The 20,056-nt window shown below is 40.6% G+C and overlaps 1 protein-coding gene across 1 annotated transcript in view; it reads right to left on the bottom strand.

Moving 5' to 3' along the window:
* Positions 1-1,858: 1,858 nt before the first annotated feature.
* The window catches only part of LOC137856328 (transmembrane protease serine 11E-like), a 41,753-nt gene continuing 23,555 nt past the window's right edge, over positions 1,859-20,056 (bottom strand). The window contains exons 5-10 of the mRNA XM_068681602.1: positions 18,795-18,958; positions 10,724-10,762; positions 7,121-7,316; positions 6,132-6,391; positions 5,248-5,390; positions 1,859-3,661 (exon numbers count right to left, since the gene is read on the bottom strand). Of these exons, the coding sequence (XP_068537703.1) occupies positions 3,500-3,661; positions 5,248-5,390; positions 6,132-6,391; positions 7,121-7,316; positions 10,724-10,762; positions 18,795-18,958 (964 nt within the window). The 3' untranslated portion in view covers positions 1,859-3,499. The remainder of the gene's footprint in view (positions 3,662-5,247; positions 5,391-6,131; positions 6,392-7,120; positions 7,317-10,723; positions 10,763-18,794; positions 18,959-20,056) is intronic.

The following is a 20,056-nucleotide window of genomic DNA, read 5'->3' as shown; positions in this document are numbered from 1 at the left end:
GGCTGCTCTAGTAAGTGACACCTTCCTAGAAACCACATTAACAATGTTCTTATAATCCTGATCCAGATAAACAAAAGTACTAATTACCCAAGCTGATTCCAGGTTGACATGCATGAAAACATTTTCAAAAGCAAGAGCCAGTTTCTCCATGCACATGCATCTCCAACACAGGCTGCAAGTTGCCAGATAAGTATTAATTGGCATACGTAATATCTTTTGGCTCTCAGCTCTTCTAATTTGTTAACAGGAGCAGTAGATATGAAATTGGAGTTTCTTCAAGTTTTACTTACATAAGAAATCCCAGGGACTGCTTGATGTCATTCAACCAGACCTCCTCATGTGGTTAGGCCTTGTGCAATCAGGTTCTTACTTGCTTCGTATTTGTGCTCCAGGTTGCAAGTTAGTATTGGGCAAGCCTCAACCAACCTGATTTGAATAACCTGGAGTTTGGAAAAAGCCTCAACCAACCTGATTTGAATAACCTGGAGTTTGGAAAATGTTTCTGGAAGCCGTAAATCTGTCTGGGTAATCTCAGGAGAATTGGTACATCAGCTGCATAGGAGTCCCTACAGTGAAGTGCCAGGAATGCCATGTTAGAAGGACAAGGTTTTGCAAGGCAACAAGCGAGGTGGTTGATTCCAGGAAGAAGGTTCAGGTTCATTTTCAAATTTACATAGCACTAGCCATATTGAAATTCACCTTACAGTATCTTTAGAAAAGTAGATGCCTCACTTTTGTCACTGCAGAAATGTCTGTAAAGATCCCACCACTGTTAAAAGCAAAATTCCTAGGTTTGGGAATGAAGAAAAAGAGATGGAGTTTTAGTACAGTTTTATACCAAACTAAATATAAGTCTATTTTGAATCAAATACACATTTTTACCTCGGCTATTATTAAATAATCAAACAAAAAAAAAGACAAAGAAAGAGCAATTTTTTAAAATACATTTAATGTTATGAAATATATTACCTTTATAGCATTTAAATCCTTGCTAAATCTTAACAATAATAAAAGGTTTTTAAAAATCCTTTTCCTTAATCACACAATATTCTTTTTTATCTACTGCAGAAAACAGAGTCTTCATAAATAAAACACTGACATGGAATATAAGACAAACCCAGGCCAGACAGTTTGCTAAAAGTTTGTGAAGAAAAGTGCATCTGGCTGGCTCAGGACTCCCTGAGTAAAGTAGACATTCTCCCACACGCTTCTTGCCTTTTGGCCTCTCACTATAAAATCTGAAATAAAGGCTGCCTTTCTCCTCTTAAAGGTATCTTATGTGTGTCACTTTCAGTGTGAGGTAGGAACCAGTTTATAGGGATTACAGATAATCTGAGCCTTGCCCCCGTGTTGTTGCCTCTCCATTTGCTGGGCAAAAAGATAGATTTAAGTGCAAAACAAAACATTATCTCTCTCTGAATGTGAACTACTGCTTGCTTTCAATTGCAACTCATCAGTTGATTATAAGCAAGGCATTCACCTTCAAAGCAGTAAGCGGTAAAACAAAAAATAGGTGTACTTTTTTTCTTACCAAATGATACCTTTAATAAAAAGTGGAACCTGAATACTAGAAGAAAACTGTGTTTCCAGGTGACCTAATCCAAAACTCTGTACAGTCTCTATTTTGTAATAACCTAGCCCAGAGTAAATTCTTACTTTAAAAATAGCAGCAACTCAAAAGTGCATAAATTACAAACTTCACCAATAAATTAAGAAAACAGATTTGCTGCACCTGACTATCCTCCTAACTGTCCCAAGATCCTTTTAATTTGTAAATGGACATGGAATATCAGAACAGAGATACTATTACATCAAAGGCAAAACTAAACTAAAGCCTTCAATTATTTCTGATATAAGGTTATTTTTGTTTTGTTTTGTTTTAAGCCAAAATTCAAAAGTATGAAAAAAGTTTGGAAAGAGCTAAAAAAATAAGACAATTGCTTCCCCCTACACCACCCTGAGGCCTCAATGTAGGTTTTTCCATCTGTGTGTAGACTTTTCATTCAGGGTCTGACTATTCAGGAAATGCCAAGCATCCTATTCCCATGGATTCTGATCATGCACAGGAAAAGAGCTGAAAGACCAAATCCTGAGTCGAAGGGGAGTCAAGATGCTTCAGAGAGATTTTCTGTTTTAAGTTCAGCTGTGGGGTTTGCAGATTCTTTCATGTCTCGTACAGACTCCTGTGAGTCCTGTGTTCACAGCCTAAACAGTCTGGAGGCCATTCAAAGAGAAGGAGATAGTATTAGATTGTCACTTCGGTTCCTCATATCGAAGGCCTGGGCTGTAGGGGACAGCAAGAGTCACGTCACTGATCCCCCTTCCACCAGCAATATATTAGATGTCATGCACAGAGGTAGGAAAAGTGCTTAATCCATGTATAAGGATAGCATTTACCCTGAAGTTCTCATCTGGACTGTTCTTTAATATGAAATGGCCTCATAAAACAGGATCATATTTATTCGTGGCAGAAATGAATCCATCAGTCAAGAAAGAGAGTTTATCACTGTTTACTTTCTTTGCAGTGGGATGGCTTCTGTTGGCTGGCATGCCCTTGAAAAAGCACACAATTTCTTGACTTGAAGTAAAAGGTAGTTCCCAGTTTGTGGTGAATAATTCTTTCCTTTAGCATGAATTTAAATGCTGGGTTTTCTTCCAGTGAGGTTGTTCACGGAGACATATTACAAACAAATGTTGGTAAAGCTAGCATTTCTGTATAATAAGGACACTGCAAGTTGAACAGACTGTTTAGAAGGGCATTGTACAGATACTGTACAGGGATATTGTGACACTTGAAAATGCTATTGTAGAAGTGCTGTAATTTGAACTTCATAAAATCCTCCTTTTTCTTTCCCCTGTTAAAAATGTGCTTAAAAACAGGAACATGAAACTTTTGTCTTTGCTCTTCCAACTTACTGCAAGCACAGAAATCCTCCTCTTCCTTAACTAGGATCTGTTCTCACTCGTGGCTGATCCCCTTTTAGCCACCAAGACCACCAAGCAGGGTGAATATCCAGGGTGTTGGATACAGTCAGCGCAGATGATGCTCTCTAATACGAATAATAAAGAGTTCACTTTCCTAGAAAGTCAGCTGTGTCAACATTTGCTTCAGCTTCCTGTATGCTTAGAGTGTGGACATCTTCAGACCTCAGCTGTGGTTGAAGGTTTTGTTTTGTTTTGTTTTTTCCCCAGAAACTGTTTGCGTTTATAAAGGAGTAAAATAGCTAGCTTTTAAATGTTAGTTTAATGACAACAGTTGATGATTTCTAAGTGAGAATGCTTCAAAGCTCAAAGATGAGGACAGCAATCTCATATGCTTAGTATAAATTCACAAGGGCTTAGGATCTCTGACAGAAAAGATAGTGCTTGCTGCGGGCAAAGTTTGCTTTGACCAAAACTACATAGGAATGTACATACTAAAAAAAATAACTTTTCACAATTACAGACAAGTATGAGTTACGTGTAACCTATGTAGTTGAATCCATTTTTGGTTTTGGAATTAGATGCCAGTTTTTGAGGTAATCCAGTCACGGAAATAAGTCACTCGTGTGTAAACTCCAGGTTTATTTGGTTTGGCACATTCGTCTCCCCAGCTCACTATTCCCACGAGGTACCACATCAGTCTAGAATCGGGAGTAACCAGTGGTCCCCCAGAGTCCCCCTGGAGAAAGAGGAGGAAAAAAAATAAAAGATTTAATTTATCAGGAGGGAAAATATAATTCTCTCCATAGATAAGAGGAAGCATCCAATAAGAGAGAAAAGCAAGTAGTATTTCAAGAGCTGCCATTTGTGTAGAATTCAATCTGCTTATGAGATCTGAGTTGGAATTCACTGACTTTTGCCTGTTTGCTGTGGAGCCTCCTGACCTGTGGTTGTACAATATCCTTTAATTAAAAATGAATGAACGAACAAACAAACAAAAAATCCCTTCTCTTCTGTTTTTTGAAACATTCCTCACACTGGCTTGTCTTCCTCCTCGTACAAAGTAGGGAAACACAAACATATGCATCATTCTAAGCCAACAAGAGTTGTGTTTTGTTTTGTTTTTTCTCCAGTAACCACTATCCCTTCAGCAAATTCTTTCAGTCACTTGCAGCAATAACATTTCAAAAATAATTTCCTCAGGAAATTGGTCTTCTAACTAGATAATATCTCCTTAAGACTTTAGTCACTCTCAAAGGCTGAATTCAGATACTGTTAATAGTATGACGCAGTGATAACTGTTAGGCTTGAAACCTTGCAGTGTCAAAGGCAATCCTCACAGAACAGAACAAATTCCCCATCACCCATCAAAAGACGTAACTGAAATACACAGCAGTTGGATCCTTCTGTTCAAGTTTCTTCAATGCTGAGCAGGACAGGAACAGAGGGATTAGGTCTCCAGGACTGCAAGGAATTTTGCTTAAATCTGTAGGACTGGGATTCTGGAATGGGTCTGTTTTGAACCAGCACTTACAAATATACTCTTTATAAGTAACATTAATAGAAATTGCCTTATTAAAAGTTATTCTTATGGAAATATTTTTGCTTGAACATAACCATTGCTTTGCAATGTTTGCAACTCTGCATCATACATGTGTCCCTCCTATTCAGTTTATGCCTAGCTTCCTTATCTTTGCTTCACAGTTTTCCTTTTGCTGATCAAAGTCTGTTACCAAAGATTGTAACAGATCTGTTATAAGATGATCCTGTCATTTAATTTCAATGTGCAATTGTGCATTTTTGCACATGGTTTTTAATTAGTTGCCAAAGCTCCCGCAGAACAATTTGCTGAAATCAAGGCACACATATTAAATATAATAATATGTAGAATTATTAATCCTCTAGTATAAAGGAAAACGTAGGGGTTTTCTGTCCATTAAACAAGGGGCTGGTGTGGAACAGTAGCAATGGAGGAATAAAACTTCAATATGGTGTATCCAGTTGGTATTTTTGAAAACAAATTATTAGATTTCACAGAAAATATTATGAAAAGCAAATGGGTTCCTAGCAGCTATTTTCAGTTACAGAATGGAAATTCCACTTTGTGCCATGAAAGATTTACATTCTGAATATTATACAACTTTAGCTTAGTATAGATTTATTTGCTAAGTAAAATGTAATAAATGCTATTTCATTTTACATATTAATTCTTGTTTGAACAGAGCTCATTTTAAGGACTAATTAACTATCAGTTAAAGTTTGATCATCCAAATACTGGAATCAGCATTAAAACAGTTTTCCTTGCAAATTTTCAGCTATGGTTACCTGGCAAGCATCTACTCCTCCTTCCAAGTATCCTGCACACAACATTCTGGGTGTTATGTCTCCGTCATACACTTCCTTTTTGTTGCAAGTATTTGAGTCAATAAGTTTCACTGTTGCTTCCTGAAGAGCATTAGGAGTTGGACCTGAGGGAATGAATAGTTTGAGTAAATGCAATTGTGTTGATAAATAATGTTATCTTATAGAGGACCAGCTTAATTTTGTTTAACACAGAGGTACTGCTTGTTATTCTCTCTAGGTTAGGCCTTAAGGAAAGTGTACATACTCAATCTCACTTAGAAACTGTACTATTAAGAAAGAATTAATGATTGCATGGTATATAGTGCCCAAAGTACAATACTGTATTTTACAGATGTTCCATCTAATACCATGGAATGCAAATTACCTAGCAATTTGGGTAGATGATATGAAATCAAGACAGCTTGATTCCATTGCTAAATGTACTCACAACTTGGCCTGATAAGAGCATGAGGTTGGGCAAGTCACTACATGCAGCTCACTCTGCACATTTTCTTGAAAGCCTACAGAGTTACCTGCTTCTGGCTAGAGCTGGGAGAATATTTGCTCAGGCATTACATAAACACATGCATGGCTAGACTACCTATCTGAAGAATGTACACTATGAAATGGAAAGCCTGGAAAAGGAGGTCATTTCTGCTATATTCTGCTTAAGTGGATTGTAGCTCTGTCTTCATCCAGTCTAATTTTAGAGCAAGAAATTGCTGCTCACAAATTTGAGAAATCTTTGCTTCTAGACAAAAACTAGGCTTGCTGCCATACAACATACAGGCTACATAAGTGATACCAATTCACTAGCAGATCAGCACCATGGTTTGTGCAACACATGGGTTACCCGGTGGACTCACCGTCATTGGTAAGTGCTCCCCAGCCTGTGATGACAGCATAAATATCGTATGGAAAAGTCTCAGATGGCTCAGGCAGACACACACGGTGTATGTGACTTGTAAACTCGACTTGTTTAGAGAGCTTCACAAGCGCAATGTCATAATCATGCTCTGGGTAGCGGTACTTTTCATGAATAATAATAGTCTTGATCGATCGTTTCAAGCTTGGTGGCTTCAAAAGAGCTCCAAAAGTAGCAGTCCACTTGTGAGGGTGACTCATGCTGAAAAAGGTAAGAGTGCTGTAAATACTTAGCTGTGAATATAAGTACTTGGGGCTTTAAACTTGACAAACACCTTTCTCTCATAACCCCTTCAGGCAAGCTTCCTTCTAGATTTGTAAGGCATCTGTCACTTCCCATAACACTGTACCCCGTATCATTTTAGCCTGTTTCTAGAAGACAGCAATTTCCTCCTCAGTCACAGTCTCCTACTCCTTCTGATCCCTCGACACTGATCTAGCCAGACTGTGGCTACAGGGTTTAATCAGGCCCAAAAGCCCTCCTGCTAGAAAAGTCATCTCCTTTACTCTTTTTGCATGGTAATAATTTGTTCAAGCAGCTGTTTCATCGTACATGCCCTGCAGCTTCACAATTGCCACAGTTGAAACAAAGAGTGCTGGGAGTACGTGGCTGAACGGAAAGGGAGGAATGTGGTTTTTTATAACTTCTGGTAGCAGCCTGAAGCTGCAGCAACCTAATTATAACACCAAGGAAAACCTTTAGAAACATTCGGGGTAACAGGAAAAAAACACTATCATTTCAGTCACATCACCTTTTCTTCACTTTTTTTTTTTTTTTTTTTTTCCCTTAATGTGCCAAATGTGTTTCCCTTCCAAGGCAGAAAACTGTTCCCCTGAGTAGTTAGGGGTGTGCTGGAAATCTGGAAAGCCCCCCAGCTCGATCCAAATGGTGCACATTCTGCTGCAGATTCTCTCTAAGCTAGGAACTTACTCTCTGAAGCAGTGAGCTGCAGATACAAGCCACGTATTGCTGATGAGTGTCGCACCACAGCGATGGATATTATTGTACTGCAAACTAGCTTGCCATGGCCAATCCCCAGTCTCTGCAGAAGACAATCCGCCGACTATTCGCAACGATGATGCTTTCGCTATTGACTTGACTGATCTATTCTGCCGTAACCCACAGACTGTCAGAAAGGAAAAAGAATGCATTAGTTATTCCTCCATTTAGTAAACATGCCTGCCAAAGGCTGCAGGTACTATGGAAAACGTACATAAAATCACACACCACCTAGGTTCTCTAAAGGTGTAACATCAACACGAAGACATACCTTCCACCAGCCCCCCAAAACCGAGATCCTCATGCACAACCCATTCTGTTAGAAGCCTGAATGAACAACTGACTATTATGGTAAGCCATGATGGTCAAGCATTCAGGTTTAGCTTCATGAACAGCTCAAATAAATCAGGAATCAAAACCCTTCACCATGCAGCCAGGACAATTCCCAAATATAGGGATTGCCATCTCTCAGTCCCAGGTGATTTGTCACGAGGATAAAACATGAACAAGGCAAAATCTAAGATGGCAATGATCCAAGCCACGGGTTTTTACCAAGCATGCATGCAGATTGCATCAGCAAGATGTTGATTGGAATAAGGCAACTGCACATTGCACAAATGGCAGCTGGACCTTGGGAGCTGCTCAGGCAAAGAGCATTGTGCCAATCCAAGCCAGAGGTGACAAAGGCATGGATACCTCCAACACAGTGTGCATCCATGGTAAGTATTATCCCCCAAACCCAGAAGGGAATGGAAATACTCATGGTTTCAGCCACTAAACAGACATTTAGGTGCAGCTGAAGCTCTCCGGTAGCTTTAGAAACTTCCTCAATTGAGGGAGATGCTTCAGCTGTCTTCTCCCCTTCAACCAGTGTCAAATTTGTCTTACCTGGAACAAGACCCACTAGACCAGGTCCCGATTTCAGCTAGACATTAGGAAAGTTGGCAGACAGAACTATCCCAATCCATTGAAAAAGAGACAGAGCTAAGAATTATTTGCAGAGTGGCAATACCATCCAAACTATTGCACTGCCTGTCTCTCACAGACAGTGACCCAGAGGGGGACGAGGTGGAGATCTGTAATACCTCACTGAAGAGCTGCAAGCCCCAGTCCCCTTGAAGTCCTCAGAAGAGAAACACTGGAGCCACACAGAGCATAACCTCTGCCCCTTCCTGCTAGGATCTGCACAAGGTGATGTTAATAGTACCTCATAATGAAAAGCAGCAGCAATAACTCAGCAGATTGAAAGCTGTTCATAAATTTGGAAAAAAAAAAAAAAAAGTCACACAATATTGAGAAGGTGATGTGCTCAGTGTAATGTCTGCCCTATACAGAAATTTGTAACTGCAATGAAGGAAAACAGTGAAATGTTAAAATACAGATACTTGTCCAAAACTTTCTACATGAAAGGACAACGGAAGATTGTACTGATAAGACTGTCTGTACTAGCATGTTTACCTCCTGACAGCTATTGGTAATCCTCAGGGCCTAGATCTGTCTAATTCAATCAACCACCTGAGCGGTCAATGTTCCAAACACAGAGAAAAACACAGTAGTTCTCAGTGACCCAGAACACCAGCACTTAAACTGAAAAAGCAGTATTATTTAATCTTCCATTACTTTACATTACCTTGCTAAGAGCTCAAACCTTTCTAGAGGTGGAAGAAATCCATTCCTGGGGTGCATTGGGAAGAGTTGCCAGCAGGCCGAGGGAGGTGATCCTGCCCTCAGTGATACTCAGCCCTGGTGAGGCCACATCTGAAGTGCTGTGTCCAAGTTCTGGGCTCCCCGGTACCAGAGGGACATGGAGCTACTGGAGTGAGTCCAGAGGAGGGCTACTAAGATAATTAGAGGCCTGGAGCACCTGTCGTATTAGGACAGGCTGAGAGAGCTGGGCCTGTTTAGCCTGGAAAAGAGAAGACTGAGGGGAAACCTCACCAATATCTATAAATACCTGAGGGGAGGGTGTCAAGAGGATGGAGCCGTTCTCTTTTCAGTTGTGCCCAGTGAGAGGATGAGAGGCAACAGGCACAAGATGAAGTATAGGAGATTCCGGCTGAATATGAGGGGGCACTTCCTTACTGTGAGGGTGACAGAGCACAGGGACAGGCTGCCCAGAGAGGTTGTGGAGTCTCCTTCTCTGGAGATATTCAAAACCTGCCTGGATGCCATCCTGCACAATGTGCTCTAGGTGATCCTGCTCGGCAGGGGGGTTGGACCAGCTGATCTTCAGAGGTCCTTTCCCACCTCAGCGATTCTGTGATTTGTAAGATTTTTATTTATTTATTTATTTTTTAATGGCTATTAAGTCTCCAGACAGGCTGACTTCCTTCCTTGAAAGCTCAAACATCTCTAAAATGGACTATCTCAACTTACGTACTACCTACAACTGAGACCACCTACAACAATACCTTTAGAAGACTGAGCATTGTCTATTTCCACAGCATTTTCTACACTACTAGTCATCCCCAAACCCACAATATTTTCATTATAATCACAGACCGACTTAACTTCTACACATTGCCTCATTGTCCTTCCTTCCTTCTGATATACACAAAAGAAATGTCAAATTCCCAATTTCTAGGAGCATGCTGAAAGCCACTATTCCAAACTCTTCCACATGTGCCCATTCCTGCCAGCTTTCAGGGGCACTTTGCATTCACAGGGTGAGATACAGGTCTCTGCCAGGCTGCCATCCTTAAAGTGTCAATTGAAAAGCATGCTGGTACACAGCCAGGTGTAGAACTCATCACTTAGAGCATATATGAGAAAATAACAGGTGACAAGGTGGAGATGAATCGTCATGCTACAGCATCAAGGACAAGCAACAGATCCTGCAGTTGTTGCTCCAAGATGCAGAAAGAACTGACAGTCCTGTGCAGGCAGGATTAGACTTGACCAGATATTTAAGTACACGTTTTAAACCATTTTTAAAGAGATGTCAGACTTCACCTTTAAGATGCACCTTCCACCTTCCACGCCAGCACTCCTGGAGGCAGGAGCATGCCATGGGCAGGTATCAACCAGGGCGTGCTGCTCTGCAGCACACAGCAGCAGAACCTGAAGATCTCCTCTCTGCTCAACATAGGGTATGTCTATAGTATCCTTGGCATTTTTTCCTTTCTCATCACGTGCTCTTTTCTCAGTTAATTGCTATTACTTTTAACAAGAGGAAAATCTCACTATTAAAAAAAAAAAAACAAAAAAAAAAAACAAACAAACACAACTGACCAAGGAACTCAGCAGTGTGTGTAAGACTTTTTCTAAAGGGGATTTTCATCCCATTTACACTGAAGGCTTTCAAGCCAGTAACGACAGTTTTAAAGCATCCTGGTAGGCACTGACAAATGACTTCCCTGTGACTGAGCAGGATTTCTAATCTAAACAGGATTTTCTCATCTGTGCAAAGTGTAAGGTCATGTTCATTAGACAGAAGAAAGTGAAAGGCTTTTAAGGGCCAAGAAAAGGGCTCAGAGACTCTTAATGCTAATTAAAATAATAGAGTTTTCCCAGGCTTAAAAAGCCCTCACTTACTGTCATTGAAGATTGCTTCTGCTCTTTTCCTCTCCACATCTGAAACAACAAAAAAAAAGTCAGTGTAAGGTCAGGACAGCACAGACAAGGTTTATCTCATCTCCTCCATGGCTGTCCTACCCTATGGCTGCTTGAGTACTGGGCATCACGAGAGGCAGAGCAGATGGGGGCTGCTGTAGAAGCCAGTGCAATTCATAAATGGTCACGATCTTGCACCGGCTAGTGCATTCCTCTCTGCAGTGCAGTTTGCTGTTCTCTGGCCAGCCAATATCCTCTGGAGCTACCATTCTAGTTGCCAGCAATCCAGGGGATAATCACAGTCTTAATACCATTTTTAAATTGTCCAGAAATTCTTGTACAGCATACACAACTTCACAGTCTGTGACTGGAGCTTTCCTCAACAGATCCCTGTCCTTATCTACTTGATTTTTATTTTCTCTTTGCAGCTACACAGAATGCTATCTAGCTTCGATCCAAAGCCACACCAAGCCAGGAGGAGTCTCTTTTGAATGCAAAGGGCTCTGGATCATACTTGTTGCCTACCGTGCTCTTGCAACTTGTGTTTTGCTTGTGGGCTTGACGCTCCTGGTATGCAGGGTGAATTGCATGTTTGCAATCCACCATTACTAGATACATACTCCATCATTTCCTAACAAGACAATAAGCAGCTTGTGATATAAAAAGGAAGCAAAAAGAACTGCAGTGTACATACAGTTTGACTGCAGGGAATGTTACAGAGGAAAGGCAGTGGTAGGGCTGACGTACACGCATCCAACTGCTGCTTTGTTTTGTTAGAACAGGAGATGAATTATAACTGAAAATTTATATAGTGATGGTCTTATTCACCATAAATGAGAACTGTTCTCATGATAAAGGTTTACTGGTGAGCAAGCAGCAACTTGTGAGGTCCCCTGTCAATAAAAGTGTTCACTTGCACGTTCTCAACTACTATGACAGAGAATGGAGAAAACCTTACAGCATGGGTAATTCCATGTTTCAGGAATGCTTGCTGTACTCCAAGAATTTCCATGCATAACACTGCTGTCTGTTGCCAATATTCCTTAGATCAAAATGTAATAATATCAAATAGTAAAATCTAGGGGATCCCAGCAAGGGGATTCAGCAGTGCTACAAATTTCTGTAAGTTAAAAAGTAATGAAGAAACAGGAGCTGAGCCATGCTAAAAAACTGTCTGCTTCACCTATGTGGCTATACTGTCAAAAAGTGCTTTGGAAAGAATCTGGCCCTACTTATTTATTTGAACTATGCTAAAAATCCAATATTTTCCTGGAAATTCATACTACATTCAATACTAATTGAATACTAATTAGGGTCATTCTAATATTGTATAGCAGGAAAATGGTAAGAAACCAACAAATGTAACCAACCATGAAAGCAAACTTTTTGCCTTTGAGTGCAGTATTGATGATTTTTATTTTTATTTTTTAACTCCTCTCTGGGTGGAGAGACATTTACCTCATAAGGCCTAATTATAAAGCCTGCAGTCAATTATTAATACTTGCATTATGTTGCAAAGCTAATCAAGGAGACAAAAGAAGCAACCAGCTGGTTCCAGCACAGTGCCGGAAGCAATTCAATCGGTATGTTCTCGCTGCACTGAGTTTTTGCTGTGAATCACGCAGCCGTTCTGCAAGGCACCTGTCTACATCTCTATTGGCTTTTTTTATGAGGCACCTGAAATAAAACTAAAAATCTTCTGTATGTGTATCCCATACTGGGAGCTGGAACAGAGGTATCAAAGAAAACACCACAGGGGGGGAAACAACAACAAACCACCTGGCAAAAGCAGGTGTTAACAGACCTGGGAACACATGCAGATTAGGACAGGTGAAATTAAGGGCTCAAAATTAAGGACACAGGACTCAAAACCAAATTCAGAGCACATGTACAACTTTGGAAACCAGAGCTGACGTGATTTTCAGATAAGCTGAACCCACAGTAGGTACCATCAAAAGCAGGGAACACTTTGGGTTACATGCTATTTCTGGGGGAAACAAACAAACAAAACAAAACAAAAAAAACAAACAGGTTTCTTGCTGGTTTACCTCACTTGGGGCTTTCTTTCATTTGTCACCATCAAAAAATGTTGACATTTTTTTACCTGGTCAACAGCACAGATGTTCATTGTGCCAACCAACAAACTGCAAGCCCTGCCTTGAAGCAATCACTTGTAAGGCACGAGATAATTTCTCTGCCCTGCTCATTTACTAGTTGCCCTAGTTGTTTGCACTACCAACAAAAAGCATCAATTAGTAACAATTAAAATGTCATATCTCATCCCAACCACATAGGGCTGCAAAAATAGTTGTTTGTGCTGCATTTAGGAAAACAGTCTTCAGGCTTCCACTGTAAACAAGAACAAGTTAAACTTGAATATGCAAACCTACCTGCAAAATGGAACTTGCTATTAAATTAAAGCTTGCCCAACTTAAGCGAAAACTAATGGTTAAATTAAAATCACAGCAATCTATTGAAATATGGCTTAGGGAAAGCACACTTCAGAAGAGGTCCCTGTTTTCCAGCTGGATGATCAGTTAAAACAGTTATTTTGTTTACTCAGTTAACTAAATTACCTTTGAACACACCTAAATTACCAGCTTCAATTTCCTATGAATGAGAATAGTGACTTGGTACAGTTATTATTTGAGATTAATATTAGCTAATATCTTATTTTTACTGCTGAATATACACGTTTAAGCAAGAATGGAAAGAAAAGGAGAGTAACTAAAAGCAGGAGAGCTGCCTGATTTTGGTATTGTTTATATGCAATAGCCAGTTAAGGCCAGGATTCCTGAAGGAGTTCAGTGCCCAAAGCCTGTATGTCTATTTGGCAACCATCTAAATGTTGGCAGGTTTGTACTTAACTGCAGAGTGAATGCGACCACTCCCCTCCAAGGGACTCAGAGATTCCTCCAGAAAAATGTGCTTACATTGTCTTGTCTCTAATTAACTTCATCAGAAAGGTTAATCGTGTGTCCACTGCCCTATTTCACTTGAGTTACAGAAACCAGTGCTAACATTAAAGGGAAAATAACAGTCAAAACCCCTTAATGACATAAATGGAGCAGACATTACATTGAAGAAGTTCAATCAAGGCAAGAAAACGCATTACTAGAGGATACCAGGCATTTTCAGTTTAGAAAGGGCCAGAGAGGCCTTCAAAATCAGAGGTGAAAAAGCTTCTTCAAAAACCTGATGCAGCTTTACCAGGACAATTACCTAATTTTTCACAGCTGCTAATTTCCACAAGCAGCTTTATTTTCTTTCAAGGCTTCCAACTGCAGATTTCTGTATGCCATAACATAACCACTAGCTTCAAAGGCAAACTGCATGGTCTGTGTTCATCACATAAGTAATGTTTAAATTGTTTTCTCCCACAGAGAAGACGTGGTAGGGATTATCTTAAATGGGGTAATGAGAGGAGACAAGGATTTAAAATGTAAAAATAAACAAATAAAGTCAGTCCTAATAGCACTTCAGTACTAATACCATTTTCTTGGACATGCATTTGAAGCAAAGCTTTGTGCCATGCGTCAGAGGAAGCATCCTCTACTGCCCCTTGTCACTTTGATAACATAAGTCCTTCAAAGACAGGGAATTACAGAATTCTCAGATGCATCAGAAACAGTGGGATCACCTATTTTGATGTTATTTAGGGTAACAGTAATACATGTAGCCAAAAAAAAGATCTCTGGCAAGTTTCAGCAGTTCACCAACCTTGGGCAGCCAAGAGGAGTGCCACAGAGTGAATCTGTCCCATAGTGCAGTTAGAGAGAGGGATAGTGTCTCTACCCTAATGCTCTTTAATTACGTTAAAGACTGCGAAGGCCCCAGGTACTGGGGTGAAATGGGAATTAGAGCAGTCCTTCAGGATGAGAGGCTAAGTCCTGTTCCAAGAACTGTACCTGAAAGGAAACACAGCAGTGTCCCGAAAGATGGCAACACACAAGCACTTTGGGCTCATCAGGGAAGTCTCACTCCTCTGTGGTTACATCGTGCACACAAAACAACTTCCTACTAATATTCCTACATTCTCTCCATTCCCTCAGCAGGAATTACATCCCTAGGGTTAAGCACCCTTGTGGAAGTAGGTACATAGGTAAGGTAGGTAAGCACAGCTTAGGTAGAGATGATGCAATTCTCATTCCTCCAGTAGGGGAGAGTAACCCAGTAGAGACAAGACAAAAGCTGTGTACCTCTAATTGTCCCTGTCACCCTGCCCTTCCCTCCCTACTCATGTCCACGGGACCTGTCCTAGCATGCATGACTTCCCCCCATCTCCACCTTCATCCACAACTTAATTCCTCTCCGTTTCCTGATTAAGACAACAATCCTTGTCTTTCATGGAAATTTGTAGCTCCAAAACTGGTAATCATCATCCCCTTCTGAAGGATGAAGGGATCTTTAGTTCAATAATATCCCTCCTGTGTGAGGATAACATGCCATATGTTGTCAGATGTCCAGTGAAGACACACATGGTGATATGTAAGTGCAGATTCATCCAAACCAAGTATCAACTTCATCACTATCAATGAAAATAGAGGGATTTTTGTGTGTGTGTTTTTCAGTCTGCTGTATTGAGCCAGGAAGCCCCCAGAACTCTTACTGTTCAGGATCAGACACAAGCCTAGCATGAACAGAGAGCTGGTTTATTCCCCAAGCCTTTTGGGGAAGATAATAAGACTTGCAAATATTGAAACCTGCCGCTTTATGCTAGGGTAATGGCATCAAAGTGGGGGAATGTAGGATCCCCGCTGTGTTTCTCAATGTGTTGATACATGTCCTGTTCTACTACCGCAGGCTGCTGTTGTGGCTTGTACAAGAGGCAAGTACAAAAAAATAAGCACAGACTGCCACAGACATTCTTTGAGCCACAACTTGATGAAACGTACCTCAATAATCCAGGTCAGACACTCATCTGCATGTCTCCCAAAGAAGACTTGATAAAGAAATGAGAATCCATCTCACCAGGTTCTGTACTTTGCAAGGAGCTTTGGCAAGTACCAGGTGCCAGATAAACAGAAATAATAACAGTTGACTTGTTGATCAAAACCAATTCATGACTCATTGTTCACGGTCAAAACCCTTGGCTGTGAGACAGATGGGAATACTTCCTACTCACTACGAACAGTGCCAGTGATCTTGCAACCAGTTTCTTTCTGACGTCAAGAGTACATTCCCAAAAATACCTTTTGAGAGACTTCCAACCTACCTGGCAAGGGGAAATAGGCTGGCAAGCTGCTCTACACTTTGCCTAATAGAGATGCAGGCTATGAGGTGACTACTTCTAATCAGGAAACCCTGAGGAAAGAAAAAATCAGCCTTGTAGATCTCTTTGGTGCCAGAACTATACAGAGGACAAACTGCGACACCTTCTTTCTATACAAGTGGAAGAGCAAGTTCTAACTTGGGTGTTTCTAAGTCAACTGTGATTTGAGATCTTATTCTGCCAGCCTTTCCATTGGTCTTGGAGAAGATAGGACTTTGCTAGTTTCTCCACTGAAAAATATTTGGGTGGACAAACCCAACTGGAAACAAACAAAGAGATCTCCATCACCTCCCATTTTTTATCAGAGCTATAGTGGATGTCTAGAAATATCATTGTTCTTGGCTAGGAGACTAAGTAAACTATGGCTAAACAAGAAAGTAGGGAATTCAATAATAACAACACACCTGAAGACACCCCAATAACAACGTATTTTTGCAGCTCTGTTTAAAGGACATCAACTGTTTAGTGATGATACAAAATAAAGACAGTATTATTCTGCCTTTTTTCCTTTGTTTTGCACACACTATTTTTCCACATCTATGCCATCCACCTTCTTTGGTTTTCACCTCCCAAAAAAAAGTGAACTCATAAAATATCATCAGCTTGGATTCCATCTCCTCAAAGCTCTTTATTCCCAGTCCCTGGAACAAAGGGGCAAGCAAGATCCTGTGTTGGCAAAATACTTACTTCTGTGCTTCTGCCCTGGACCACTAGTGTTGCACCCAATTTGAAGGCAGTTTATTGGAGCTGATCCCCAAAGCAAACACTTTTGAGTGAAGTGCAAGTTGAGACATGGTGTTGAACAACAAGACGATTAGATCCTGGGAGGAAGACTTACTCATTCGCCTTATCAGACCCTCCTAGCATGCCATGTAAATAAGTGCCTGACCTGGATTTGTTCAACTAGTTAGCTGTGCTCACCTAAGGTAAGCTATATTATTGCCCCCCCAAATTGGAATCTTTTGATAAGGGGATTATAATGAAAAAGGTTAATGGTTTTTTAGAAGCCATCATGAAAAAGTTCTGGGATTGCCTCAAGATAAATAGGGATTCCAGTTGGTAAAACTATCAAACTTACAATGAAGCAGATGTCCGAAAGGTTCTGCAGAATGTGGAACAACCTAGGGCTTCTCAGCTTTCCTTGGCTTACGTATTAGTACTGCACAGGATATATTAGAAGGGAGAAAGAAACTGGAAATGCAAAACCTAGATCCCTCTCTGGACTTCCAGGACCTCTTGTAAGTTGTCTCTTCTACCAGGTGTGGGGAAGAAGGATGAACTTTGTAAGTTGAGACCTTCTCTTCCTCAGAAAGTGCAGGAGTGCTCCATTCTGTACTCTCTGCCTGACTCAACCTCATTTTCTTAAATGGCACAGCCAACTGGAGCTTGCCTAAACCTCACAGCGCTGTTGAAATCGGATTAGCAAAGAAAGATCTAAATTTTGTTGCTGTCTCCTAGAAATGGCAAGATAGTGTTTATGTTCCTTTGTGCCATGGGTAACAATTGCACAATGCTAGTCCTGTAGTGAGTAGCAGACCTATGGAGTCAGTGTTTTATGGTTAACCTGGGACAGCCAAGAAAAGCAACAGGAAGTTTATCATACAACTTAATCAAAGTAACACCAAGATGCCATCTTTTACTGAAACCAAATATTTAATAAAAACATAGTGATTCATTTGTATCAGCTAATTTTTTAACTAGCAACTAATCATAGAATCACAGAATATTACTATAACAGCCCTGGTGCAGTTCAAGGTCAACTAAAACAGCTCTGAAGTGCTTCTCTCATTTACCAGACTGAACATAAACAACTACCCAGATAACTTGATGAGATCACAGTTATTCTTAACAAGCATTTTTGTACTTCTTCCAGTTTGGTCCTTTAACCAAGGCATCAAATTAAGATTCATTAAGCCATGGCCTGACCAGCATTAAAAAAAAAAAAAACAACAAACACAAAACACAACTACTGAAAACAAAACACAAGCCTTTCAGTCTCTTTGGTTGATGGTCACACACTATTTCTATCTGGAAGGAAGCAGAAAAGTGGTGCTTCTTTGCCCAGACGGATGCTACCCATCATCCCAAGCCACCCCAATGGTGGGATGGTTTGGCTGGTTGGGCCATTAAGAAACAAAGGTCGTTTGACAGCTCATATTTGAGTTTCCCTGCTCTGCTGCATCTTGCCCATTTCAAGCACCAAGAGGCAGAACAAGGGGTTGCTCCTGATCTTTTCTGAGTGGGAAGAAGCCTGGATCCATCCAGAATAGCAATTGACCTATGATTCTTGTTCATTCAGCACAGCTGTCTGGTCTCACTGCATCTTTGCTGGCTTAAGTGGTCTGCAAAGAATTGTGATCCCCCCACCAAGAATTATTTTTTCCCAATATATGTATTGTTTCCCCACAAAGTTTCCCCATGCATAGTTTCTGCAATTTCAGGCTCCTCAAAGACGGAAAGACCTAAGGACCATGTTTGTTTGCATTGCTGTGTACTGAAGCACTGTGGTGAGGCTCCTACTATTTACCCTGACAGGAGGGTGACGTTGATATTGCAGTCTGGAGGAAGAGCAAAATTGTACGGAGAGGCCACAAAGCATCTGCTCCTGTCAATCTTTATTTAAAAGACTTAGGTGAGCTCTATACAGTGCCATTGATTTTGTTCCTACTTAACATCAGGGAAGATTCAATCTCAGTAACAGCCGTCATCATAAGGGAAAAACAAGTCCCATCAATGAGAAGAGCACAAGAACTAGATTTAAGAGAGATGCAATATACTTACTTGAGACAGTAGAAGACCTGACAATTATTCGCAGGGGTCCGGTGTATTTTCTCAGGCCCCTCCGTAAGATCCTTTCAACTCTTTCTCGCAGTGCTTCTTTGCAATCCGTGGAGGAGAACCAGAATGTGAGCAAAGCTTCTGCCACCACACCATCAGCATCTGGACTGCAAACCAACAAAACAGTCTGGTTACCTCCAGCCTATTTTGGCTTTCTTAGTTTTCATCTTATCTCTTCTAGCAATAGCAATTCAGCAAAGGATTAGACACATGCTTGAACATTTTGTACATTTTTCAGAGTATAAATTGCTAAAAGAAGTCCAAGCATCTGCTGAATTGTCTAATGTTCCTTAGGGTACGACAGGGCATGATGTTTTCTGTAAGTGGCCAGACCAATGTTATAATCCTGGAGTCTAAAAAGCAGTGACTGATTACATGTTTGGGATGTAAGAAAAGGATGGAATGAACTGATTTGATCACAATGGAAACTCGGATATGCAGTACTTCAGAAACATAAGGCAGATGGTTAATTGTATCTGGACAGACCTTTCCAGGGTCCTTTATGTGCACAGAAGAAAAATCTTAAATTGCCATTCAAAAAGGTATTTGAGGAAAGGTCAGAGACTATCCAACTTAATTCTCACCAATGCAGCCTCATGAGAGATGTGAGTATCTGCTTGGACATTCCTGGGAGAAAATGTGATCGATAACCTCACATCATGCAACAGTGAATGACACTCAGCAGCATCTCCCACAGTCTACTTATCACAGTTCAAAAGATGAATAAAAAAGGAGCCTTTTACATCTCACGGGAAAGTACGAGCTGCAGTCATGCTGGGACACACAGTTCCACATTGGCCGCTGTAAATCCCACATGTGATCAGAAGAAAGGACAGGAATATACAAAGGACTGAATTCACTCAAAAGTAATACTTATTTCTCCTTAGACAGAGCACCAGACATTGCAAGTGATGGAGTGCTAGACTACAAACACTGAAGTGTCTAATCTCACATATTAAATCTTGCTCTACGCTTGCAGATGGTTTTATCCTCGGTCATTACTCAGGGAAGATAAGAATGTGTACCAAGAACCTTCTTTCCTCTGCTTCTTTCTACCTGAGCCAAGAATGGCACAACCTACAAGAGATAGAATCTCAGTTACTTCGCATTTCATGCAGAGTGAGCTAAAAGTGGGTTGCTCTGTCTTAAACATCATTCAAATAGGAAAGTGAAAGAGAAGCCCTTCCACTTACATCTCACTGCCT

The sequence above is a fragment of the Anas acuta genome, chromosome 4 (genome assembly GCF_963932015.1).
Source record: "Anas acuta chromosome 4, bAnaAcu1.1, whole genome shotgun sequence".
Classification (NCBI taxonomy): Eukaryota; Metazoa; Chordata; class Aves; order Anseriformes; family Anatidae; genus Anas; species Anas acuta.
The sequence above is the reverse complement of the archived record's forward strand: the minus strand, read 5'-3'. Positions and strand labels throughout refer to the sequence as shown.